The sequence below is a fragment of the Equus asinus genome, chromosome 26 (genome assembly GCF_041296235.1).
Source record: "Equus asinus isolate D_3611 breed Donkey chromosome 26, EquAss-T2T_v2, whole genome shotgun sequence".
Classification (NCBI taxonomy): domain Eukaryota; kingdom Metazoa; phylum Chordata; class Mammalia; order Perissodactyla; family Equidae; genus Equus; species Equus asinus.
The window spans coordinates 15908668-15936381 of NC_091815.1; the positions used below are offsets into that span (position 1 = coordinate 15908668).

Consider the following 27714-nt stretch of genomic DNA (forward strand, 5'->3'; position numbering starts at 1 on the left):
CATTGCGTCATTACATGTAGTATTTCTTAGAGTGAAGAATGTGCTGGTGCAGAATTCTGTTTGTGTGTGAAAATGCCTTCACTTTTCCTTCCTGTTGGAGGATCTGATTGCTGTGTACATAATTTCAGATTTTGAGTTCTTTCCCTCAGTGCTTTCCCATTTTGTCCTGTCTTCCGCTTCCATCGTCTTTTGTTGAAGTTGGCTTTAGCTGCGGCTCCTCTTGTTGCTCCGTGAAGACAGTGGGTCTCCTCTTGCTCCTTACCCCTCTGCTGTTCATAGACTTCTCTCTTCTTTGGTGCTCATTAGTGTAACTGTGTTGTGCCTTGATGCTGTTTTCTTTTGTTTATCTTGCTTGAGGTTCTAAGAGCTTCTTGAATCTGTTTAATACCTTCCTCTCATTTTTAGAAAATCGTGTCAAGATCTGCAAAATATTACTTCTGCCGCATTCTCTCTTTTCTCTTTCTGAATGTTCAGTTATACAGTGTTTAACTTGTTTTTTATTGGTCTTTTCTGTATTTTCCATTTTTTGTTTTTAAATCTCTGGGCTTTAATTTGGACTTTTTCTATTGACAGGTCGTGAAGTTCAAAAATCTTGATTTCTGCTGTGTTTAATATCCTGTTAATGCCATTTGTTGAGTTCATTTTATATATTTCAGTTATAGACCATCCGTTTGATTCTTATTTTTGGCGTGGATTTCAATCTCTAGTGAAATTTGCTATCTTTCCATATATTCTCTTGAACATCATAATCATTGTTATTTTAATGTCTTAGTTTGTTAACTCCAATATGTAGATTGCATGTTTGTTTGGTTCTGTTTTGTTTTTTCTTGATATTTGGTCATATGGTCCTGTTTCTTGGTATCCTAGTTAAGTTTTAGTTAAACACTGGAATTGTGTCTTGAAAAATTGTAGGTACTCCTGAAGATGGGAGCTTCCCCTAGAAGGTGGGTGGCTAGGGCGGGAGCTGGTCTAAGTCAGGCAAGTGCCATGTGGAGTGCAGGCAGGTTTGCTTTAGTGAGGGGCCAGCCACCTGTGATTCCTACAGGGTTCTCGTCTGAAAGCCTCACTTTTCACCAATACTTCCTTCTTTGGAGGCTTCTGAACTCTAATTTTTGTTTCATCACTATCCTGAGCTCGGTTTTTCAGAGTTTCAGTGTAGCTTTTTGGCCTTTTCAGCTTCAGAGTTTGACAGATGTCATGAGAGGGAAACCAGCTATCTGCTTAAGACCTGTGATGTCTCTGGTTTTGTTACTGCAGCCTTCTCAGACTGTTCTGTCTCCTGGCCACGGCTGTCTGCTCAGGGACAGACGTAACTCTCAGCCTCTTCCTTGTGCTTGGAACTGCCCAAGAAAACCGCAGCTTCAGGTTATCAACTCCACAGGTATCCCCTCTCTGAATCTTAGTCTCTTTAGTCCTCACTGCTTCAGCAGCTCTTTGATGCCTTTAAAGAGGTGATTTTGTATTCATCTGGCTTTCCCCCAGTTCTCAGAGGGATTACTGGTTTGTTATAAGCTTTTTGTCCCTACTTGGAGGGAGAGGTCTGATCTGAGTTTTGAAGTTACATGGCTACTTGCAGTGATTTAGTATTAATTTTACTATGGCCTCACTGATAGTGGGTGGTGTTTCTTTAAAATAAAAAGTTACTTCTTTAATTGGTGAAAAATGGCATTTCAAAGATTGCTTTATTTTGACTTTGTCACTAGTGAGGATATTCTTTTCCCCACTATTCTACTATTTATTTTTTTTGAGGAAGATTAGCCCTGAGCTAACATCTGCTGCCAATCCTCCTCTTTTTGCTGAGGAAGACTGGCCCTGAGCTAACATCCATATCCATCGTCTTTTACTTTATATGTGGGACGCCTGCCACAGCATGGCTTGCCCAACGGTGCCGTGTCCGCACCTGGGATCAGAACCAGCAAACCCCGGGCTGCTGAAGCAGAATGTGCACACTTAACCGCTGTGCCGCCGGGCCGGCCCTTACTATTTGTATTTACTCTTTAATGAAGTATTTGTTTCCTTTGAGATCGTACAGGCATATTATGGTTCTGGAGGCAAGTTTACTGCTCTAAAGTTTTCTTAGTCAGTTGTAAACCATAGAAATACTTGAAACAAAGTTTTAAAAGAACTTACTAGGAAGTCAGGAGGATCTCAAGGGCAGGGTATTTTTGTTTATGTGTGCATATTTTGTTTTCTTGTACATTTATATTGTTACTTCAAAGACTAGCTTCTTTCAATGGTTTGTTAGCTTGCGCACGTCCCATTGTGGTTTAGAATTTGTAGTTATTTCAGTTTCTCTTTATGTCCAAGTAAATTTTATTGGCCCAGTTGGCATCAGTGTCTACCCTCTCCATTCCCTGTGGCTACAGAGGGAGAAATGGGATCTTCTGCCTATGCTAGATGAGAGGAGGGCAAGGTTTCCAGGAGGAAGGTATGGGAATGGAGGGGAAATGATTAGTAAAACAGTGGGCATGCAAACTGCAATTCAGGCAGTATTCCATATTCACAAATACAGGTCACAGTTCCCTATCTGCAATTCAGAGGTCTAAAAAGCACTGAAAACAAAGTTATTACTAAATTTGTGGCATATTCATTTGTTGACAAAACTGATTGGAACTGATTTGACTGAGGAGGCATTGATTCCACTTACTTTGAATATTCATGTATTTTGTTGCAGATATTTTTGTGTTTGATACAGGGTGACGTTCTGCTGGGGGTATTCTGTAATGTATGCTGTGTGTAAGGTATTACCTTACTGAATTGTGAGAAGTTCTGAGTTGAGGTCATCTGCTGCTGAGGTTTTTGGCCAAGTGATTTGTAGGGCTCTACTTCTTTAGAAGGACCTCTTGCACACGTACATATGGCAGTTGACTGCACTGGGCCCGTACCTCATTGAGCTCTCAGCTCGTACACTTAAGAGTTCCCTGGATACCTAATTCAGATGATTCAGAAACAGAGCCCTCCAGACATGTTAGGGTCCTCATTCCTAGAAACATCACTGGGTGTACATGTTAACAAGTCTGAAATATTTGCAACACAGAACTGTATATTTATTGGAATACTTGGTATTATGAATAATAGATAACCGAAAGAACAAAAGACCTACAAAAAATTGTAGGTAAAACCAACAAGGGAATGAGATGTAAAAAATAAATTTGTTTAAAGTTTTTATGCAGAAACACTCATTTTATTACTGTTTATTGTAATTTTTTCTGTTAGGAAGCTGTAGTCAATTCTTCCCTTCTTTGCAAAGAGGTTTATTTGAAAGACTGGTAATGTTTTACTAATTTTGCTGAAGTACGCTTCTTGTACTTTGGTAGTGACATTCGTACATCTCTTAAATGATTTAACACTATGTCCTTTAAGAAATTGTTTTCGGCCTGTAAGTAACTGTCAGATAACAGTGCCTGTCTGGTGTCCATTGGCTTTAGCTACACTCATACCTTTTCCTTTTTGACTGCAGCGTTAAACTCACAACTGTCCAGTCTGTGGAAGACACAGTCCAGCAAGAGAAGCAAAGCATATAAATCTAGACAGCTCTGATTAGGACAGCAGTCCTTAGATTGTTGTTGTATACGTTCGTTTGTACAGGGAGAACTTGAATTGCAATGCAGTGAGAAAAGTTTTAGAAGTCAAATGAAGCATTTTTGAGAGAAGTGTCATTTGAGACTTACGCAGACTGACCTTTTTACGCTTACTTGTTCCAGTCTGGTTTTCATGTGGCATTGTATTTAACATGGAAAACTCATAGGTTGATGCCCCCTTGTGGTCTTTTACCAAAATAAATAGCACAAATGGAAACCAGTCCTGGAGATCTTAATACTGTTAAACCATTCATTCCTTCCTTTATGAAATAATTTTTAAAAAGTGACTTCTGAGGAAAAACATCAAGGAATTATTATTCCTGTATTCCATATACTTTATTGACTTTAAGATTTATCAGATATTATTTTAACCCTTTGTAACATGTGCGTATATGTTAGCTGGACACTGATGTAAAGAAGTTGGTTGTTGGGTGGGCTGTCTGTTACTGTCATCCCAGGCATCTAACTCAGTTAGTTATGAGTGCCTTACAAATATGATGAGATATGATAGTAATTATAGGACTAGCTTACTACCCTTTCCCCCTGAAACACACAGACACACACACACCCCCCCCTCCCCCCCCCACGTAAATGAGGCTTGGGAAATTTATTGTTTATACTTAGTCACTTGAGCTGAAAGGGCCAGGAGCTGTATGAGGAATCGGAACAAATAAGGAGTTATCTTAGTGAATTGGTGAATTTAAGCTTATTTGCTTTTATTGACGTTATTGGCAAGGTCTCATTGTATGAGAACCTGAGTTTTTGGAGGAAGTGGAGAAGTAGCAGCAGCAGTCAGTGTTGCAGGAAGGCAGACTGCAGATGCAAACAGCTGTTTTTTGGTGCATGATGGTTTGGAACCAGTCCAGTACAATGAGTATGGGCCTTGAGATTAGATAGACGTGGTTAGGTAAACCTGCTTTTATTTATGTTTTTTTATTTTATTTTATTTTTTTGAGGAGGTTTAGCCCTGAGCTAACTACTGCCAGTCCTCCTCCTTTTGCTGAGGAAGACTGGCTCTGAGCTAACATCCGTGCCCATCTTCCTCTACTTTATTTGTGGGACGCCTACCACAGCATGGCTTGACAAGCAGCGCCATGTCCACACCCGGGATCCGAACTGGCGAACCCTGAGCCGCCAAGAATCGGAATGTGCGAACTTTACTGCTGTGCCGCCAGGCCGGCCCCTAAACCTGCTTTTAAAACTGGTTTTAACTCTTACCAGTTCTTGTGCAGTTTTATAATATAGGGTAAGTTACTTTATCTCTGAACACAGGTTTCCTCTTTTACAGAAGAGGTTAAAAACCTATCTTATTGCACTGTTTACAGCTTGATTTTCATCATATGAAGACTTGGCATATACCACTGTTACTTTTCTCTTAGGGTGAGGGCAGTTTTGAGTTATAAAGAAAGTGAGCCGTATGATTTTGTAACTACTGGGTGTTGTAAAGACTCAGTGACACTGTTCTTCAGCAGTGGCGAGTCAGCTCCTAACATTTTTCTTTGCTGTGGACTTAGTGCTGGGCTGCTACAGCAGTGTATGTTTGGTTTAGGGATTCCTGGCTATAGGTGTAATTACATCACATTAAGGAATCTACTAGGTCAATTATTTTAATAGTTGAAGCCTATTAACCAATTCTTTTGATAAAGATAGCCATCTTACTTTAAAAAAAGCTTTTGTGAAGGACGACAAAATGATGAAATGTTTTTTGTTGTTTTGCTTTGTTTTTCAAGAGTTGCTTAGAACCAGGCTCACCATCTTATAGTCACTTTATTTATTTTAATACCAAAGGAATTAATCTGAGTCCATTTTCAGAAGAAATAAGATTATTTGGAGTTATTTAATTTAACAGAAAAATAAGATAGGTTTTTTTTTTTAACTCAGGTACGTTCAACTTTGAATCCTAAGATTTTCTCCCTTGTAAAACTTTCCTTGACAGCTAAATTGTAGAAATTGACTAATTTCTTCTTTTTGAATAACTTGCTGTAAAAGAGAACTAGAAGGATATCTCAAAATAGGAATAGAACGGCCTGGGTTCAAATATTTTTTGGAAGTAGATGGGCTATAAATGATATAAACAGAGATAACAGTAGACATACCATCAGGAGGCTATTCTGTGCATTTTCGTACCTTCCTCTTTTCACCTTTTCCTTTATTTCTTTGGTTCTCAAAATATCTAGCCTCCGTTTGGAAAGTGCCTAACTGAAGTCTCTGTTGTTCTAAACCCTGTATGTAACTAATAAAGACTTTAATATAAGAAAGTATTTTGGCAGTGAAAATTTCTCTTGTAAATTGTGAAATGGACTTTTGTTGTTTTATCCTTGAATATTGGTTCTTGGGGAGACTATTTTAGGGAAGAAAATTTGGGGGGGCCTGGGGGAAAGAGAGCTAGAACAAAGTGGAGAGTAGATCATAGGGGATGATGGCAGGAAGACATGCCACTCTACCAGGGCCTTGTTTTTTAAACATAGAAAGCATATGTGCCAAATTTACATATTTACTAATTAAAAAGGCTTCCTGAAAACATTAAGTAGACTATCTTCTGTAACCTTTAACACTGTCACTAATGGATATTGCATAGAAAATTTCATCGGAGGTCCTTTAAATAATGTAAATGATTATGAATATGTAACTAGTTAATATGCAGCTATGAAAGGATTATCCTGTGGAGGTTAATGAACATCCTGCTCTTATGGTTTGCTGGGCTTTGCTTTTTGTGCTTTTGGCTCACTTCATGCTTGGAAACACATGCATTGGGATTGGAAAGCATCCTGACTGTTTTTGGGTCTCATCTTTTAATGGGGTTGTTAAATAGAACTTTATAAAAAGGATTTCATGAAGATTTTTTCTTTTTCAATTTACATTTAGTTCTGTTTGTCTGTTTTATAATTACTGCCAAATCGGAAACAGTGAAATGGATTGATGTGGTTGTAGCCCGGCTCTTCCCCATGTAAAGTCGGTGCCCTGTTATATATTACCACTGTTGTTAAGTGTTGCACGTGATGGATGCTTACTGAGAGATCTTCATTCTAAAATGGACTTTCTATGCTGAGTTAATGTGTAGTATGGTTGGGTATCTGATTACAGCATGTATTTTGGTACAGGATTGCTGCCTTAGTATTTAAAATGTCCCAAAGGAGGACATGTATTTCAGGAATTAAATGTTATAATAGAAAAATTTAGTGACAGCCCCACTCCACCCCCCTGCTAAAAGGTCTGGTGATTTTTGGGTGAAACATTGAGCATATGCAAGAGACAGTATTGGTATTAGAACAGTGAACTAGAGCTCTGTGTTTCAAATCGGGTAATACTGCTGTTTTTTTCACTTGGCCTTATGTTAAGCATTTTGGGTTTTATCCCTTAGTTTCTCTGTCTCTAAATGCTGCTACAGAATTTTAGATTATTGTTTAAAGTTTTTATTGATGGGCAATTTAAAAACATTGACTAGTAATCTTTGAAAACTGTTATTTTTTAAATTGCCTTTTGAGTGTTTTTTTCCCCCCTTATTGATCAGTGTTCTTATTTGTTTTCTGAGTATTTTGTGAATCTACTGAAATAGCTCTAAGGAAAACAAATAATTTTTGTGCTTAATTTCATTGTTTTAATATTATAAACATAGTTTAAACTGGCTTTGAAGTACTTAAAATTTATCCTGATTCACTGGGGGTACAAATGGGCTGTTCAGAGCATCTCTTTATCCCAAGTATTTCTTCTTGAAAATGTAGTAGAAAAATATCACTGAACTCATTTTTAATGCATCAGAATAAAAATTACAGATGAAAACATTTGGAGATACACTGACAAAATAAAATATTTTCACTAGTCATTTTTTTATTTTTGCTGATGCAACGTGAATGTTACATTGTTTTTTTTTTGTTATTTATAACATTTGCGTATTCTACGAAATATGTAACATTGAAAACAGGTCTGTAGATTGTACGAAATATTAGTTATCTTATATCATATGTCACCTAATAGTTATGAAGCGGGTTTAGTACCGAAGTATGAATCGGAAAGCTGTAATTTGTTCTGCGGTTATCAGCCTGCGTTAGAGGGTTGTGATAAAGTGTGCTGCTTAAAAACTAGCATTCACATCTCTGTGCATTTGACAAATAAAAATGTATATTGAGATGCTGTTAAATCTGTAAAGCCTCTGTTCTAGTTTTCTGATACACTGACTTTGTAGCTTTGTGTATAGTCCTGTTTTTCATGAGTAGTTATCTGTTTTCATGACAGGTGGTCACTAACTGCCGAGAGAAAATCCAGCATTGGTGAGTGAAAGATGGTTTTATTCCATTTCTGAAACACTGATGGGGTCACCTGTTTGTATTTAAATAAAGTGTATGCTATTTTTTTTTTGTATTCGTAATTGAATTCTAGTAATCTCCATTTTGAATGCTTTTGATACTAACTTATATTGTCTTTCACTGCTTACTGAGTTATATACATGTTCCCTGATTTCTTGAAGTTTTGTCACCATTTGTGTTTATTCTAATTGTCTTCCTTTTTCCTTTCCTTTCTTTTTTATTAAAATAATATTAATATCATTATGAAGTGGAGCCTGAGACATTTTTGAACCTGACTAATCATAGAGAACTATTTGGGGAATATTTCTTATATTTGTAGGAGAATAATAATTGGAATCAAGTGTTGTAAAATAATGATGGAAATATGCACAGATACATTTTCCTAAGTTTGAAAAATCTACCTGAGTGCCTACGTCTCAGAGCCTGCACTTTTTCAGGGTGCAGAGAGAAAGCAAGCATGTCTGTTTTACTGTGCTAATCTATAGTTAATAGGACAATGCTTGGTACATAACACGCTTTCCAACGTCTTCTGAGGAAAACACTCAATTTAATGGTAAATAAAATCTTATATTATGAGTTGTCATGAAGTCTAGCTCTTGATCTTTCAGATACCAAATTACAATATATCCATGCTGCGTTTACTAAGATTGTACTGAGAGAACAACAGGAGCTGTCTTGATTGTTGTCTGCAGGGTTATTGCAAAATTGTGGTGACTGCCCCTTTAGTGGGGAGATTAAACCTTTGGTTATACACCATCAAGCATATAATATTTTAAATTTATTTTAAGAGGCTTTTTCTTCATGCCTGAGAGATCTCCAAGGAAATAATTTATAGTTAGTGTATATCAAATGTTTTTTGGTTTAAATGCACATAGGCTGCAAGCAGTGGATAAGAGTGAAAATCGGTGCAATCTGTACACATCATCTTATTAAATTCTGACTATTGGCTTGCAGAAAATAATCTAAAACTAATAATATCCACTTTATAAATACAAATTGAGGGACTTCATTAATTTTCAGTAACCGCAGCGTTGTACTTGCATCCGCTGGTGGTGTGAGTCTGTCAGCTTTTCTGTAACGGGCCATTCGCTTTGCATTGTACGTTCAGTCCAGGTTAAAACTTGAAATGCAAGTCCTTGGCCGAAGGATCCACCATTTCCCCCCTGCTAGTTTGGCCTAAGTGATCCATTTTACAAATAATTCCCAGGACAAATTTTATTAGTGTGGACTTCTCTCTATTGGTTTTGGTAAGGAATTCAGGAAATTAGGAAAAGGTTGAATTCATGCAGAACAGATTCTAATTTACACGAGTGTGTGAATAACAACTTGCTTCTGGTTTGTTTTGTAAGATTCTTTCCCTGTTAGACTGAGAATTCTTTAAGCCCAAGGAGCATGTTTTCATCCTTTTATCCACAGCACCTCCTACTGTGTTTGGCATATTATGGGCACTTCATAAATGTTTGAGTAAATGAAGACAAGAATGCGTAATCATTTTATATGTAACAGTTTACAAATGGTACAGTGGTGCCTAAGCCTGGTGACCTCTCACAGACAGAAAGGTGACATGTGCTTCAGGGCAGGTTCCTGTGACTCTCAAGCTCAGTTTCCAGTTTTCCAAAGCTCTCCAAACTACAGAAGCTTAGCATATTTTCCTGTACATATCTTAAAGTAATATAGTGCCTTATCTATACATTAAAGAATTAAAATAATTTTTTCCAGTTAAAATTTGATTTTTCCTCTGAATCATTTCTGATAGGGCTGAGGAGCTTTTCTGATAGGGCTTTCTGTTTGTTTTTAATGAGGATCTGATGTTGCTAGAATCTAAATGGCCAGTGAACTCACCAATTAATTATATTAAAGAACTGAAACCAAAATGTCTCCATTCCTCTGAAAGCCAGGAAATTGCTGTTTGGGAGCATTGTAAATTCTCAAGATATTTTTATTCTCTTAATTCCACACACAGTGATTGAGTTCCTACTGTGTGTGCCAGTATTACGCTACTGTTCGGAATTGAAAGACCCTGCCATGGAGGAATTCATAGTTAGACACTGAACAGGGAAATCACAATAATTTTGTGCTATTTGCTTAGAGATAGGAAGCAAGGACAGAGGCTGGAGCCATTTTTAAGGGTGTCTCACACACTGCTTTGGAAAGCGTGTTACCTTTCATTCTTTTTTAACCCTTGGTGTCAGCGTAGTCTAAAATACAGTTTGTATAGCTAAGCTCCCTTCTCTGTGGACACATACCAGAATAGTAAGGAAGGGCAAAATAGATGATTTAAAAAAATACCTTCTCATGCTAGTGATGTTTATACTTGTTTGTGCTCTTTTAAAGTATTGTATTTAAGGGATAAGTAATGAATATTCTAGGCTTCAAAAATAATATTTAAAAACATTTTTTAAAATGTAGGACAGAAAGTAAAAATATTTGTAGAAAAGTAGGAATAAAAATCGCCTAGGGCAATGGGATCTATCCCCAAAAAATCTCTTCCAGAAAAGTAGTCAAATCCCAGAACTTTGGTGAACTGAAGACATTTATAGTATTTATTTAGTTAATAACAGATAAAAAGGAAATGTTTGAACCTAATAGTTGAGAATTTGTGCAACACTTTTAGAGCTAGTAGTGGTTTTCAGTTTAGTGGAGATTTAAAAAAAATTTAAATACAACTTTTTTTTCTTGTAATCCTTTTTACTTAACTCAGGAAAGAAGGTATTATAATCCACACACTATTTTCTCATTAAAATGTGGATATGCTTCCCACTGTTTGATCCACTAGGGGCTGATTATTCTGTTCGTAGATTATTTGTAATTTTTTATCTTTTTAATTCTTCCCTAAAGAGCATAGGATTTGGAGTCAGACCTACGTTTGAATCCTCTCATTTACTGACTTTGTAACCTTGTGAATTACTCAGATTCTCAGTTTTCTCCGTGTAAAGTGATGATGATACTATTTAACATGAAGATCAAGTGAGATAACGTCTGTAGAACACCCAGCCTGGCAGTCAATAAATATTAATAGTAGCTCTGAAATAAAATTTTAATTGTCAGATGAATAAAGACAAAAACAAAACAAAAAAATCCAAAACTTTGTAAATATTCCTGAATGTTTTGTATTCTTATCATTATCTATTTTATCATGATGGAGGGATGGCATTCTGAGTAGTAGTATTTAACCTCACATTAGTGTTTTAAGTAACTGTTTATTATGAAGAATTTCAAGCAAAGGTGCAAGAGTAGTACAGTGAGCCCACACGCACCCACCACGCAGCTTCGCTGTATCAGCTCATGGTTTCATCTAAACCATTTCATTTAAACAGCCTCTGCTACCCTCTCCCATCACCTCCAGCTATTGTGAAGTGAATCTAAGACGTATCATTCTATGTGGAAGTATTTCAGTCCATATCTTTAAGATGTAAAAGACTATGTGTTAACTTTTTAAAATTTGAATTAAGAAATTTTAAATTCGGCAATATATTTATATAGTTCAGAATTTAAGAAGTACAGAAGGGCACAAGTGATATGTAGTTTCTCTCCTACCTTGTCTCCCAATTCTTAGTCCTCTTCTTTGTAAACAACTGTTTTTTACCAGTTTCTTGCAGATCTGTTCGGAAATTGTTTGCATCGGGGTGTGTGTGTTATGTATGTGTATGTGTATTCATCCACATGTTTATATATTTTCTGCTCTCACACTTTTTGACAAAAATGAAATCAGACTGGACACCGTTCATTTGATACTATACCTTGGAGATTGTTTTAAATCATTGACTAACTCTTAATTTCATTCCCATGAACTTCATTGTGTATCAAATGTCTAATTTTTAGAGTTACCAAATAAGATTTGGTAGTAATTTTTTTCCCCCATAAATAATGGCCACACCACTGAGAGTATCGATTTTGCAACTCAAAGTACATCCTTGCTAAGGTGTTATATCCATGATTATAGCTCCTTAATAAAATTGCTCCAGAACTTAGTGATGTAGAACCGCACCATTGTCCTGTGTGTGACTCTGTGGCTGTGCATGTTGGGCTGGATTTTGCTGTTGTCCTTCCGTTCCTCTAGTTCTGGCTCACTTGGGTAGGTGGAGTCTTTCGGTGCCTGGGTCAGCTGGGTTGTCCACAATGGCTCACCCACCAGTCTGGTGGCTGGTGCTGGCTGTTAGCTGGGCCTCTCTGCATGTGCTCTTTTGTCCAGCTTGCTTTACATGATGATCTCAGGGCAGCAAGGATGGAAGCTGCAAGGCCACATTCTATTGGTCAAAGGAACTCACAAAGCCAGCCCAGATTCTAAAGGTGGGGAATTAGACTCTACCTGTTGGTAGGAGGAGTGACAAAGGATTTGTGGTCATTTTTTGAGGCTGGCCTGGTGGCACAGCAGTTAAGTTCGCACGTTCCGCTTCAGTGGCATGGGGTTCGCTGGTTCGGATCCCGGGTGCAGACCTAGCACCGCTTGTCGAGCCATGCTGTGGTGGGTGCCCCACATATAAAGTGGAGGAAGATGGGCATGGATGTTAGCTCAGGGCTAATCTTCCTCAAAAAAAAAAAAAAAAAAGGTCATTTTTATTGCACTATAGATGACTTCTATTGAATGTGTCCCACGAAGAAAAAGAAGTCTCATGACTTGTGTTGATGTGTGAGAATTAAATGAAATATGGCATATGATGTCTGGCACATGGAAGTCATCTGTATGTTAGGCATTATTTATAATCATGAATTGTATAAAGCAAGCAAATTCCTTCCTTCCTTCAAATCATCTTAAAAGAGTTTTAGGAGCTGACCTGGTGGCATAGTGGTTAAGTTCATACGCTCTGCTTTGGTGGCCTGGAGTTCATGGGTTTGGATCTTGGGCACAGACCTACACTTCACTTGTCAAGCCATGCTGTAGTGGCATCCCACATAAAATAGAGGAAGATTGGCACAGATGTTAGCTCTGGGCCAGTCTTCCTCACCAAGAAAAAGAGTTTTAAGTAGTAAAGATATCTATGAAATCACCTGAAGCAGACTTATATAGAAAATATAGAAAAAGATACTTTATATTGTTCAAATGTTTAATTTTGGAAAGACCCCTCCCACACACACACACACACACCCCAGTGGAGCAGAGATCAACTTCCAAACCCTCTGAAGATTTACATGCTTTTGGTGTTGGGATTTCTGTAGTTAGTTATGGAAGTGTCCTTAGGGGCAAGGGCAGAGGGAGGAATCCGTACATACAAATCTCCTTCTGTCATTCTCCAAGTTCCTGCATAGGTTTTGATGGTGTTTTAAGTACATGGATTGGGAGGTTAAGTAAGTTTTAGAATTTTTGTATTTGATGTTTCACAGCAAATTAAGATGCGAAAAAAAAAAGATTCAAGTTGAATTTTTTTTTCTTTTAAAGATTGGCAACTGAGCTAACATCTGTTGCCAATCTTCCTATTTTATTTTTTTCTCCCCAAAGCCCCAGTAACATAGTTGTATATTATAGTTGTAAGTCCTTCTCTTTCTTCTGTGTGGGATGCTGCCACAACATGGCTTGATGAGCAGTGTGTAGGTCTGCACTCAGGATCTGAACCCACAAACCCTGGGCCGCCGAAGCGTAGTGTGCGAATTTAGCCCCTATGCCATCGGCTGGCCCCTAAGGATGATATTTTTAAAAATGAAGTCTGAATTAGGTTTTGAATTTTTTATTCTGCCTATAAAATGAATGCATACTTATTTGTAGAACGATTGAAATAAGAAAAGAATAAGGAGGGGCCAGCCCCATGGCTGAGTCGTTAAGTTCGAGTGCTCTGCTTCAGCAGCCCAAGGTTTCGCTGGTTTGGATCCTGGGCGCGGGCATGGCACCGCTCATTAGGCCATGCTGAGGTGGCGTCCCACATGCCACAACTAGAAGGACCCACAACTAAGACATGCAGCTATGTACTGGGGGGATTTGGGGAGAAAAAGGAAACAAATAAAAAGAAAAGAACAAGGATAGATTTACTTATAATTCTAAAGAGAAGTTGATTTTCTCCCTCACTATTTTTAAAGCATTTTGTTTTATTGTCCTCAGCTTCTTCCTTCTGTACGTGTATTTTTGTTGCCACTATCCAACTGTAAATGCTTTTTTCTTTTTTTAAATTGTGATTAGAGTCTGTTACTTCTAGGATCCCCTAGCCTTTGTGTCATGGTTTTAGAAGGACCACACTAATTTAATACTTCATGCATTTCTGAAAATAAAAGGCAAAATTATAGGGGAATTTTTTCCCCCAGAAGTTTAAACTATTATAAAAAGTCCCTCATTACATCTCATCATTTAGAACATAGTTTTTGGTGTTGTATTTCCAGTGTCCCTATACTTTGGTTCCCAATTTCCCACGATTGGCTTAAGTCCAGTGAATATCTGGTTGATACAGCTGATTGATGCTACAGCTCACTTTGCTTTGGCATGCCTCATGATCTTTCATGTGTGTCTTAACTCTGTTAGGTTTGAGAAATACACTTCTTTGGAGTTTTTTTCATTTTTATTCATTTTTTATAAAATAAGAGCAACATACAGGAAGACTTTGAAGTACAGAAGAGCACTGAGTGAGGATGAGGGCGTAGATATTGTTGCAACAGTGCGTGACTGAGAGGCGGATCCCTTGGTGATAGTCCAGAGTGCTTATTCTTGTTTTGAGGTTCAAAGCCTAAATTTTAATATATCAAAGACAGATTGGGGCGGGGTCAGTATATGACTGAGGAAAACGTAGACTCTGAAAGATTGAGGCATGCGTACAGTTTAACTTTTTTACTAATTCATGTTGAGCTCATGACCAAATTGGTGATAGTTTTCCCATTTTTCTTATTTGAATTTGGTTAAAGATAATTTTGATGATTTTATATATTTGGTGGGTTTTAAAGCAGGGTTGCTATTTTTAACTGTTATTAGATCTTTTGAAAGAAACTGTAACCTCAAGGGGTCTATGAATGGGCTTCTATTGAAATTACATGTAAAGTGTAGGACCTGTTTCTCAGGAAAGGATCTAGAATTTTTATCAGTTTCTCATAAGTATCAGTGACTTTAAAGGGTTATGAATCACTGCTCTAGGAAAACATGTTTTCTGTTTCCTTTCTTTTTTTCCTAAAATATACTTTATTTTAGAAATCTCATAAATTATGGTTAGATTTAAGTGGAAACTGGCACATTGAAAGCTTAAGTCAGTTATAAACTTATCACATCTAAACTAATCTTTTCTCCCTTCTGATTTGTTTTAGAAATATATGTCTCCCTTCTCATTTCTCCCTCCTTTCCGATTTGTTGTAGAAATATATGTCAGTTGTAGAAAATAAAAATGACCTGTAAACTCATCACCTAGCACTAACTGAACTAGGCACTTTGGCATTTCTTTCACACTTAGAGTCATGTGTTTTTATGTAATTTTTACACTTTCTTACTTTGAATTCACATCTCATTTTATTCTTAGAGCAAAGGAATACTAATGACTGAGGAAACAGGTGCTTTTGATAACTGACAAGTCTTCAGTTAACGTGTGCATGGCTCTTGGAGAGAGAGGCTAGAAGACTTCCTGTGTTGCAGCTTTGCTGTGTGTATCCATTGTGCTCTGTTTCATTTGTTAACATGAAGTTAAATGGAGGAAATCTAGTAGAATGTTAGCTGCATCTGTCTCTCTTTGGATAATTTTGTTTCATTACCTTTTAAAACATTATGAGTTTTTATATTTAGGTTCGTCTTTATATCTATTTGTAATAATGAAGTTTTCTGATGGACTCATAAAATGTAAAGAATGTGGATTATTTCGTCCACATCTTCTGATGACATAAGTTTCCTAGGTATAACGGAGTTGAGAAAAAGGACTATGCCACCATATTGCCTGAATTTTATAGTAGATTTAATTTGACTGAATAGTATTTTGCCATGACCATTAAAAAGAAAAGAATGCTATTGATTTAATACAGATACATTTAAATTTTTAATAGGCTCCCCTTCCCACCAAACTGCAGAAAGCACAACAATGTAGATCCTTCTTTCAAGAATGTTTTTATTGTTTAATATAACCATAGCAATTTGTTTAGACTGTTTGAGGATCCTTTGAAAAAAAATCATTATCATTCTTTCCTTTAGTAATGAGAAGACTTATCTCTTTCCCTCTTTATAATCCATTCCTGAATTTAATATTATTCTCTTTTCTTAATTTTAGAGGTAAAAACTCAGGCATCCATCAAGCCAGTGTGTCTTTAACAAAGAAGCATTGCAAAAAAAAAAAAAGTCATGCTATATTTGAGTGACAACCCCTGCAGCATATGGCATGAGGCCTGGCTGCAGAGGAGGCACTCAGTAAGTGGTGAATTGACTTGAAACAAAGGTTTTCCTGGGTTCTTAATAGAAAGTTCGAGAGTGGGTATGATGGACTAAAAATCAGTTCTAAAGATTGTATATTTACTCATGTATATATTCCAAAATATTAAGGTTTTATAATTTCTCAAATTAAAAGCTAAAAAAGAAAGAAAAAAATTAACTCTGTGTCAGATTAACCCAGATTTTAACACTAATGTAAAGCACTTTTCCTTTTTTCCCTTTTAAGCCTCTCTCGGTGTTTCCTGCTTTTTTCTTTAGGATATTAGGTAAAGGGAAAGAGAATGATAGGAGAGTGAAAAAAAAAAAGACCTCAATATCAGTATTTTTTGCCTATTCCAATTTCCTACTTTAAAGTGAAAATTAGCAAAATCTAATTTGAATGAGTGATTTAACTTTTATTTCCCTTTTTTAGTTCTTAAAGCTAGAAATTGGAGTCTTTATCACTTGCCTCAAACAAGGGATAATAGAACTTTTTTTCTTTACAAAGATTTTTTGTCAGTTGCATTTAAGAAGAGGATTAAAGATACGGAGTTTTTCTCATATTCCCCAATCTCCTTTTAAATATTCTATGATGAAAATCTTGAAACATACAGAAAAGTTGAAAAGTTGAAAAAATTGTACAGGTGAACCTTGAGCACGTCTGTCCATACCTCAACCCATCAATCTCTTTTTTCTGATGCATTTCAAAGTAGTGGACATGACTGCACTGCACCCGTAAATACTGGAGCGTACACATCGTTTAACTTGCCTTCTCTCCTACTTTTTACAAATAGAAGGTGTTTCCCATGAGATGTGTCCTGATCTTCATCCTTAAAGTTGAGGCTAATTTGTAGCTATGTTATGATGTCTTTCTTTGCTGCTTCTTTTTAAAACAAAAGGTACACGTGATTAGCAAGGTTCCAAAGAAGATTGTCAAAGTTTCTTATATGTTCTAGAGCAGCGCTCTAGTTCTTATTTTCTCTAAGAGACATTGCATGAGGATACTGGATGCAAGTTAAATCCTACTTATTGGATAATTTTTTAAAATTAAGAATTGAAGGCTGACCTAATCTTTAAGGATCAGATGTGGTGAAGCCAAACAGGGAAGTCCATATATTATAAACAAGTAGGCTTGAGGGGTTTATCCTGACTGTACCTGGGTTCTGTTTTCCATTTGAAAAAAATTATTTTAAACAGTTGCCTCTTTTGACTACATACTTTAATGACTACAATGCCCAAAAATTAGTTACATGTTTCTAAGTAGTAAAACAGGAAAATTTTTGTTCTAATTTTGGTGCAGATAAGGTCGTGTACATATCTCTGTAACACTTAACAGTGGTTCTTAGAATCATTTTCGGATTTTCTGCTGTGTGATCTTTAATGAGATTCTTTAAGCCCTAAATACTTGGAGGACTATTTGGGGATAACTCTTTGACCAAGCCCTTGATCCCGACTATTTCCACTAGTGGGACCTTTAGAGAGAGTACCTCAAGTCATCATTTCTCCCAGAGACTCTCCTTCCCTCCCTCCAAAAGGATTTCTGCATGGCTTAAAATCTTCTCCTTTCTTTTTATATATTTAGAAAATTCAAAATTTAGAAATAGTAGCTCCAGTCTGATGATTCTCCAGTATGTCCATATTATTGTTCTAGAGAGAATTATTGATAAGTTTAAAACTGAATGTACTTGATTTGGAATACTGATACTGATCTCTTATATTACTTCAGGTTGAAATTACTGTTCTTTTAATATACAAAAAGAGATGTTTTGTTAAAAGTCCTCCCTTTCCAGAAATAGTTAGCAAAATAAGACATTGAATGCTATTTTTTCTTTTTGGTGAGGAAGATTGGGCCTGAGCAAAACATCTATTGCCACTCTTCCTCTCTTTGTTGTGGAAGACTGGCCCTGAGCTAACCTCTGTGCCAGTCTTCCTCTATTTTGTATGTGGGATGCCGCCACAGCATGGCTTGATGAGCAATGTGTAGGTTTGTGCCTGGGATCTGAACCTGCAAAACCCGGCCTGCCAGAGCAGAGTGCGCAAACTTAACCACTGTAACACTGGGCTGGCCCCCTAAATGCTAATTTTAATACCAGCTTTTTAACAATTGTAGGGACATTTAGACATCTAAGCTGATGTATAGTCCTTGAGCATTTGTAAAATTACTCATCTAAAACATTTAAACTGTTAGTCTTCTATAGATTTAATAGGGAGTGTTTATGCAGGCATTGCATCAAATCAGTTCTTTACAGACAGTATCTCATTTATTGTTCACACCACGCCTGTTTCCAAAGCCCCCTAAATGGTTGCATTTAGCTGTACTGTCTTTCCGTACGTTGTGCTGTTTGTATCAAATTGAATGGATTAACGGTAGTGGAATCTCATCCTAGTGGATAATAGTCTTTCTTGAAAATTTTAGAATTGGTGTTTTTTGAGACTTCATAGAAAAAAGGGGTATTGGATGGTCAGTGTAGATGTTCAGTGCTGGGCAGGGTGTTAAACCCCTTCTCTGTAGTGCTCTGGAACCCGCGAGATAGTCAGGTGTCACTCCAGTTTCACCATTGAAGACACTAAGAGTAGGCTTCATTATGTCTGCTAAGTGGTGGAGCTGCGGTTCACCCTCTGCTCTGACTTCAAAGCCATGTTCTTTCTGGTGCAGAGCTCTGTGCGTGAAGTTGTTTACCATTTTATTCATATAAAGATGTATTCAGAAGGATGATTTTTGTCTTCAACAAATAAAATAAAGACACTTTATGTTTATTTTTTAAAAAGGATTTTGGTGGAAAGTTTAAAAAAAGCACTTGAACTCTAGAAGATGAAAAGCCTTGCTTGCAAGAAGAGAGGTCAGAAGACCTAGGTTAAATTCGTTGCCTACCTCTCCTTGATAGAGGAGATATGCTTTCTCTTAAATGTCTCTCTTTTCCGTCTTCCTTCTACTTTCTCTTTTGTAAGAGGAAAATGTTGATAAGTGACATTCACCACAGGAATATTTTTAGGATGAATAACATAATATATGTGAAATTCCTTGATATTTTTAAGATTAAGTCAGATGATTTTTATTAATTCTGCCACGATTGCTTTAGGGGAGCTAAGAAGTAAACCGAAACCAATTCCTTGATGTTTATAGAGCAGTCATTTTTATTATCTAGAGAGTGATTATCTATGTTGCAATTTATTGTAATTTCAGTTTGACAATGTCTACATGTTCTTTTAAATTACTTACTGAATTGGTGACTTTTTTTTTTTTTTTTAAATTGACAACACCCTTCTGCTTTAAAACATTTCGGTGGCCTGTTTTGCCTGCCGCCTGCACCCTAGCAGGGACCCATCAGGAAAACTAATCTCCAGAGAAGGTTTGAAACAGGCTTCTTGGCATAGACCTGTTCGTTTCCAGCAGGTGTAAGACCTGAGTAGGGTTCTTGGTGTGGAAACATATGGCCATCTTTACTCCTACACAATTACATCTTTTGGTTGTCTGAAATTAATTTATTAGGTAGCTTGTTTTGATATAACATAAAACAGAGTCCAAAGCCAAATCAGCATGGCTTTTTGTTTTACCTCCACCTCGTTTCTTCTGTCCCTGGTTGACTCTCTCACCTCACTCAGTGGCAGGGTAACCCAAGGCTTGATGACTCCACGCTTTTCAGCCTCAAGTTTTCTGAGCAGGACTGAAGCATCTGGTAATTTCATCTTCATGGTTTCTTCTCTACCGCCAATGTTCATTCACTCAAAAGCTTTATTAAATCTCTTCTTTCTTTATCTTGAGTCCTTGTTTTCCTCCAAACATCAGGCCCTCCTTCACTGTCTCTTTTGATTTCCAAATTTTATTTATTAGTTCAGATGGTCGTCTACCTTAGGAAACCCTAATTCTCAAGACATGAGTGTTCTACTTTTAAAAGCCAAAGTCCCTGAGAGTCTTAATTTTTTGATAAATGGATGGTGAAATAAGGCCATTGCTAAACTTTGTAAAAACAGGATTTTAAAATTAAAATGTACTTTAATCATTAAATTGCTAAAATTAGGTCTTTGATTATTAGCTTGTCTTATGATATATAGCCTCCTCGAGGAATTGTTAATTTGTGTATTCATTTAGTGTTTGGTATTTTTGTCAACAGGAAGAAGGTAGATAATGACTATAATGCCCTTCAAGAAAGACTCAGCACCTTGCCTGATAAGTTGTCTTATAATATCATGGTATGTTTGGTGTGTTTCTCTTAAAGTAGTATATGGTTTCTTGTAAAGATATTAACCATGTAAAGTAAGAAGGTGTTTCTTTGCTTTGTGTGTATTAACTCACAAATCACTAAGCTGATGGACTGTATCAGAGGTGACTACCATAGCAAGGAAGGCTTGTTTGTTTTACCTTATAATAATACACTAATTGTAGGAATAGTTGGTAATTTACTACTTTTCCTTTTTTTCAGGTTTATATTAAATTATCGCATTATGGCAACATAAATGGCATAAATGTTAGCACAAGATTTGACTTTTGGTATGCAAATTTACTATGTTAGAAAACTGTAATTATGACAGAAATCTGGCATTTAGTTATTTCCTGTTAGCCAGAGCAGTAATAGACTATACTGTTGTGTAATTCACAGAATTAAACCCGAGAATGTTGATTTTATATAAAAAGGTGCTGCTAATTTTTGTTTGAATGATCTTTACATCAACATAGCAATCTCTTTGTGTGCCCTGGATTAGAGTCTTTCATTGCATAAATATTCTTTTTCGTGAAGACTTTGTTTCTGATTATACCAGACGAAATTTTTTGTAAATGTATTTATTGTTCTTTATTATACTAGCCCAAGTATTTTGTAAATCTTGTAGACTCATTAAAGCCATTTATTTAATTCTTACTGTGCAAAAGAAATTTGGCTAGGGCCGGCCCCGTGGCCGAGTGGTTAAGTTTGCGTGCTCTGCTTTGGCAGCCCAGGGTTTCACCAGTTCGAATCCTGGGCGTGGACATGGCACCACTCATCAGGCCATGCTGAGGCAGCATCCCACATGCCACAACTAGAAGGACCCACAACTAAAAATGTACAACTATGTACCGGGGGGCTTTGGGGAGAAAAAGGAAAAATCTAAAAAAAAAAATTTGGGCTATTTTATAGGAAATAATTTTCAGGTTTTTTTGTCAAAGGAATTGTTTATTAACTTAGTATGTCATTACTAGTTTGCTTTCATTTAGATTTATGAATGAACAAAAAGTATAAACGTTCAGAGACAATGCTGATTTCTCTGAAAGCTGTATGTAAATGTGCTTATTTCTTTTCCTGTTTTCATGTTGATTTATAAACCTAGAACAATTTTCTACAGGTTTTCCTAGTGAAACTTTAATGTTAAATTTCTGTGAAGTTGACATTTTATTTTTCTTAGTGTATAGATTAAAAAGACCTCAACTCAGAGCTTTTAATGCTTGTGTTTCATAAAATGTATTTTGTAGTGGTTTTAATTTTTTGCCTTTTTTCTTTAAACAATAGGTACCATTTGGCCCCTTTGCCTTCATGCCAGGAAAACTTGTCCACACTAATGAAGTCACTGTTTTACTCGGGGACAACTGGTTTGCAAAGTGCTCAGCAAAGCAGGCTGTGGGCCTAGTCGAGCACCGGAAAGAACGTATGTACCAGTTATAAATGATGTTTCCTTGCTGGATGTGTATTGGTTCACAGAGTGCCAAGCTGACTGACTGTTAGTTATTGAGAGTACTTCCCATGATTTATCAGTCCGGGCTGTTTGTAATTCTGTTGAATCACAGGTAGTGTGAGAAGAACCAGCATTTGAGAATGTGAGCTGGAGAATGGAACGTCTGGGTTGGAAATATCACCCACATTAATATGTTTTCAGAAATGATAAAGTGTAAAAGTAATTACACGTGGTTTTGTAGATAGAAGTTGGGAAGACATGAGAATTGGGGTCATTTTGTATTTTATAATTGATTTATTTTAAGTGCTTTCATAGACTTAATTTTAATACTTTAATACACAGAAGGAATTTACTTTCTACTTACTAAAAGAAATACCTATTAGCAAAAGTGGAAACAATTCTTAACGTGCTTTTTGGTTTAGAAGGAGTCGTATTTTCATTTCACAGAAGAAGAGATCAAGTGTGGAGAGGTGCCACCTAAAGTGGCGGCTTATGCGTAAGTGGTTTGAGGTCTCTGCCTCGTTTGATTGAGATAGTTGTTTAGTTTTCTTTATCTGTGGTAGTATTTATCGGTGTATACACATCCACACACACATTTTGTAGTTGGATAGGTTGGCTTGGGTTCTAGCTTAGTTGGGTTTTAAAATTAGGTTTATTTAATATCTAATCTATGTTTTTATTTCTATAACAGCATACTTAAATTGATAGCATAATGTCCTCCCTACCTGCTTTTTAACCTTTTAGCTAAATGTGTGTTTGAAAATAAACTTTTGAGGATCCTTCTGTATAAATGAGGTGATATAGATACAAAACAGCTGAGTCTTCTAATGCTGAAATTATTTCGCTTATGTAAGAGTGGGTACTAGTTAGAGCACTCATTTACTCAGTGAAATTCTGGGATCTATATTTGGTGACTGTACTTGCAAATCAATTTCTACAAGTTTATAACTGATACTTAATTTTGATCTTTTATGACGCTAATCAGAATCTTATTGTTAGACCTGTATGCAATTTCTGGCAACGATAGTTCTTTTGGCATTACTGCATTAAAGTCAGTGCAGTATGCTGGAGGAAAGAGAATGGGCGTGCTTCTTCATTACAGGCCTTTCTTAATGGAGAAGGCTTGCTTTATTTACTGGGGAAGCTCTGCTGATATGAAGTCAGTTCATAGTCTGTTGAGTTTGTTCACTTTGCTTTTCATATGGATATTTCAGTAAAGAAATCTTTAGAATCAGTTATGCCTTCATATATTAATGGGGGAATAGTTTTAATAGAATAGAATGGAGCTTTAGAATAGCGTAGTGTCTTTTGGTAAATCACTTTGCACTGTTAGATATGGTTTTAGGAACTAACCAAACATCATAACTTTTGGGATCAATATTTATCTGAAATAATTTTCAGAATACATATGTATAAATTGTATTTGAGAACCTATTATGATAGATGAATTCTAACAAGTTTTATTCATACAGTTTTATAATAATTTATAAAAACTGAATAAAATGTTTAGGCATATTGTTATACTTAACATTTATTAAGAAAAGATACTTTATTTTTCTGAAGGCAGAAGAAATATAACAAGTTAAACACGCAGTCACCTACCTCACTGTTGACAGGGTGATTGGGGAGGGTGGAGGGACGTGATTGTCTTTTAAGAAGGAAGTCAAAATGAAAGACAAAACAGGTTTAAAACAACAACAAGAAAAGGGTTCAGAGGAGAGCTGCCTCTGGGGATGATGATTTCTAATGGTGCCCTACCATTTGTGCTCACATCTTGAATTTTTGCCATTTAACATGAATATGACCAGCTTTTTAAAGTTTTTTTCTAATGTTTGAAATGATCAGAGTGAAATTGACTTTCTATTTGGTATACTCTCCTGTGAGTTACAACACATGCAAACATTTGTTTAACCAGCACCACTATCAGGAAACAGCATAGGATACAGGATCACACCAGAAACACTCTCATGCTTTTCTTTTGTGGCCATGCTGCGAACCTCTGCCCCTGAGGCCTGACAGCCACTGATCTGTCTGTCTCACTGTTAGTGTTACCTTTTCCAGAATGTCATACAAATGGAATCATACACTTTGTACCCTTTTGAGACTGGCTTCTTTCATTCACCATAATGCCTCATCCAGGTTGTTCTGTGTATCAAAAGTTTTTCCTTTTTACTGCTGTGTATTCTTCCATTGTATGCGTGTACCACACTTTTTCTGTTCACCCATTGAAGAACATTTGGGTTGCTTCCATTTTTTGACAATTATGAACAGAGCTGCAGCAAGCCTTTGTGTGTGACTATAAATGTTCATTGCTGTTGCTAAATGCCTGCGAGTGGGGTTGCTGGGTCTTAATGATAAGTGTATGTTCGGTTCCTAAGAAACTGCCAAGCTGTTTTCCACAGAGGCTGTATTGTTTTACATCTCTTCAACCACAGCAGGGTATGAGAATCCTAGTAGCTTTGTGTCCTTATCAGCCCTTGGTATTGTCATTTTTAAAAATTTTAGCCATTTGAATAGGTATATAGTGGTTTTAATTTGCATTTCCCTAATGGCTAATGATGTTGAGGGTTGATTCATGTACTTATTTGCTATCTGTATATCCTCTTTTATCAGTTGAAGTCTTTTGTCCGTTTTTAAAACTTGGGTTGTATTTTACTTGCCCTTGAGTTTTGAGAGTCTTTATGTATTCTGGATACAAGGCCTTTGTTGACTCTGTGATTTGAAAATATTTTCTCCTAGTCTGCATCTTGTCTTTTTATTCTCTTAACAGGGTTTTTCTAGAGCAAAAGTTTTTAATTTTAAAGTCCAGTTTATTACTTTTTTCTTTTATGGATCATGTGTTTGGTGTCATATCTAAGAACTCTTTGCCTAACCTCAGTTCATGAAAATTTTCTTCTGTGTTTTCTTTTAAAATGTTTATAGTTGAAATTTTGCACTTAAATCTGTAATGCATCTTAAGTTAATTTTTGTGTAAGGTATGAGGTTTAGTTCAATCTTTTTACATATGGATGTCCTGTTGGTCCAGTGTCTCTTGTTGAAAATACTCTCCATTGAATTGCCTTTGTACCTTTGTCAAAAGTGAATTGGTAGTGAAAACCACGATGAGATACATTTCATCCCTACTAGGTTGGCAATGATAAAAAGACAGACAATAACATATATTGGCGAGGATGTGGAAAATTGCACCCCTTATATGTTGCTGGTGAGAAAGTAAACTGGTGCAGCCACTTTGGAAAACAGTTTGGAGTTTTTCACAAAATTAAACACTGAGTTATCATATTACCCTATTCCACACCTCAATATTATTATACCCAGGAGAAATAAAAACATACGTCTCCACAAAAACTCATACACGAATGTTTAAGAGCAGCATTATCCATAATAGCCAAAAAAATGGAAACAACCCACATGTCTATCAACTAATGAATGGATAAATAAAATGTGAATGTTGTTCAGCAAGAAAAAGAAATGTACCTTGAAAACATTATGCTAAGTGAAAAAAGTCAGCTACAAAAGACTACATATTGTATGATTCCACTTTCGTAAAATATTTAGAATAGGCAGATTGATAAAACGAAAAGTAGAGGAGCGGTTGCTAAGGGCGAGAAAGGTATGGGGGAGAATGCAGAGTGACTTTTTAAAAATTTTTTTTATTTTTAAAGATTTAATTTTTTTCCTTTTTCTCCCCAAAGCCCCCCAGTACGTAGTTGTATATTCTTCGTTGTGGGTCCTTCTAGTTGTGGCATGTGGGACGCTGCCTCAGCGTGGTTTGATGAGTAGTGCCATGTCCGCGCCCAGGATTCGAACCGACGAAACACTGGGCCGCCTACAGTGGAGCGTGCAAACTCAGCCACGGGGCCGGCCCCCTGGAGAGTGACTTTTAATTTATTTGAATACATTATATATGGATATGATAAAATTTAAAGGATATTTATTGAAATATAAGTATCCCTCTTTCTCCTGTCCCTTGGCATCCACTTGGCCAACCTGGATACATCACTGTTGTTGGTATCTTACTTATTATTTTGTGTGTTTATATCCGCAGACTGAGGCATTCCCAACTCACCACATACACAACCACTCAAATGGTAGCACATGTTTTTTTGCCTCTTGCTGTCTCCTTCTTTTAATGACTGTGTGGCATTATGTTATATGGATACACCGTAAGTTATGTAACCAGTCTCTTACTGATAAGCTTTTAGGTTGTTTTCAGGTTTTTACTGTTAAAAACAAAAGTATAATAAATAACCTGTGTGTATGTATGTATCGTTTTGTACTTGTGTATCTAGATCTGTAGGATAAATGACTGGGATTGAATCAGTGGCATAAAGGGGTATGTGGTTTTAACTTCGATAATGCCAGTCTGAAGATCGTGACTGCCTACTCCTTTGCAAACGCAATGTGCTGTCAAACTTTTTTGAAATTGATAACTTCTTATCGTCTCCCCATTCAACTGACTTCCTTTCTCCCTCCCTCCCGCCTTCCCTCCCTTCTTGTCTTCCCTTTATTGTGTAAAATACATATAACATAAAGTTTACCATTTTAACTGTTTTTAAATGTACAGTTCAGTGGCATTACGTACGTTCATGTTGTTGTTTAACTGTAACCACCACCCATCTCAAGAGCTTTTTCATCTTCCCAAACTAAAACTGTGTTGCAAACAGTAATTCCCCATTATCCCTCCAACCAGCCCCTGGTAACCAGTATTCTACTTTCTTTCCCTATGAATTTGACTATTCTAGATACCTCATAAATAGAATCATATAATATTTGTCTTCTGGTGACTGGCTCATTTCACTGATATAATGTTTTCAAGGTCCTTCCATGTTGTAGCACGTATTGGAATTTCCTTCCTTTTTAAGGCTGAATAATATTCTGTTGTGTGTATATACAACCTTTTGTTTATTTGTTCGTATTTTGATGGACACATGGGTTGTTTCTACCTTTTGGCTGTTAGGAATGCTGCTGTGAACATGGATATACAAATATATGTTCAATTCCTGCTTTTAATTCTTTGAGTGTATACTCAGAAGTGGGATCATAGGATTGTGCAGTACTTCTGTTTTTGAGAAGTCACCATGGTGTCTTCCACAGTGGTTGTACCATTTACATTACCACCAGCAGCGTGTAAAGGATCCAGTGGTTCCACATTCTCGCCAACACTCGTTATTTACCTTCTTTTTGATAATAACCATCCTAATGGATTGGTATATCATTCTGGTTTTGATTTGCATTTCTCTAATGAGAGTAATGACTAAGGATGTTGAGCATCTTTTCATGTGCTTGTTGGCCATTTGTAGAAAAGTCTTCAGAGAAATGTCAATTCAAATCCTTTGCCCATTTTGAAATTGGGTTGTCTTTTTGTTGTTGAGTTCTAGGAATTCTTTATATATTCTAGACATTAGTCCCTTGTCAGCTGTATGATTTGCGAACATTTCCTCCCATTCTATGGATTGCCTTTTCACTCTTTTGATAATGTCCTTTGATGCACAAAAGTTTTCAATTTTGATAAAGCTTAATTTGTCTGTTTATTCTTTTGTTGCTTGGGCTTTGGGTATCATGTCCAAGAAGTGATTGCCAAATTCAGTGTGATGAAGCTTTCCCCCTGTGTTTTCTTCTAAGAATTTCATAGTTTTAGCTCTTGATTGAGGTCTTTCGTCCATTTTGAGTTAATTTTTATGTATGGTGTAAGGTAAGGGTCCACTTTCATTCCTTTGTGTGTGAATATTCAGTTTTCCCAGTGCTGTTTTTTGAAGACTGTCCTCACTCCATTGAATGGTTTTGGCACCATTGTCGAAAATCATTTGAACATATATGAGGGTTTATTTCTGGGCTCTCTATTCTATTTTGTGGTCCATATGTCTATCTTATTGCCAGTATGACAGTGTTT

The 27714-nt window shown here is 36.5% G+C and overlaps 1 protein-coding gene across 7 annotated transcripts in view; it reads left to right on the forward strand.

Annotated features, from left to right (window-relative positions):
• The window catches only part of URI1 (URI1 prefoldin like chaperone), a 68648-nt gene that overhangs the window by 18970 nt on the left and 21964 nt on the right, over positions 1–27714 (forward strand). For 5 of the 7 annotated variants that reach the window (XM_070499515.1, XM_070499517.1, XM_070499516.1 and 2 more), the window contains exons 2-4: positions 7815–7849; positions 20294–20372; positions 21662–21797. In XM_070499515.1, coding sequence (XP_070355616.1) covers positions 7815–7849; positions 20294–20372; positions 21662–21797 — 250 coding nt within the window. Of the gene's footprint in view, positions 1–7814; positions 7850–15314; positions 15430–20293; positions 20373–21661; positions 21798–27714 lie in introns of those variants that run through there. The other 2 variants (XM_070499520.1, XM_044759049.2) reach the window with 2 other exon arrangements.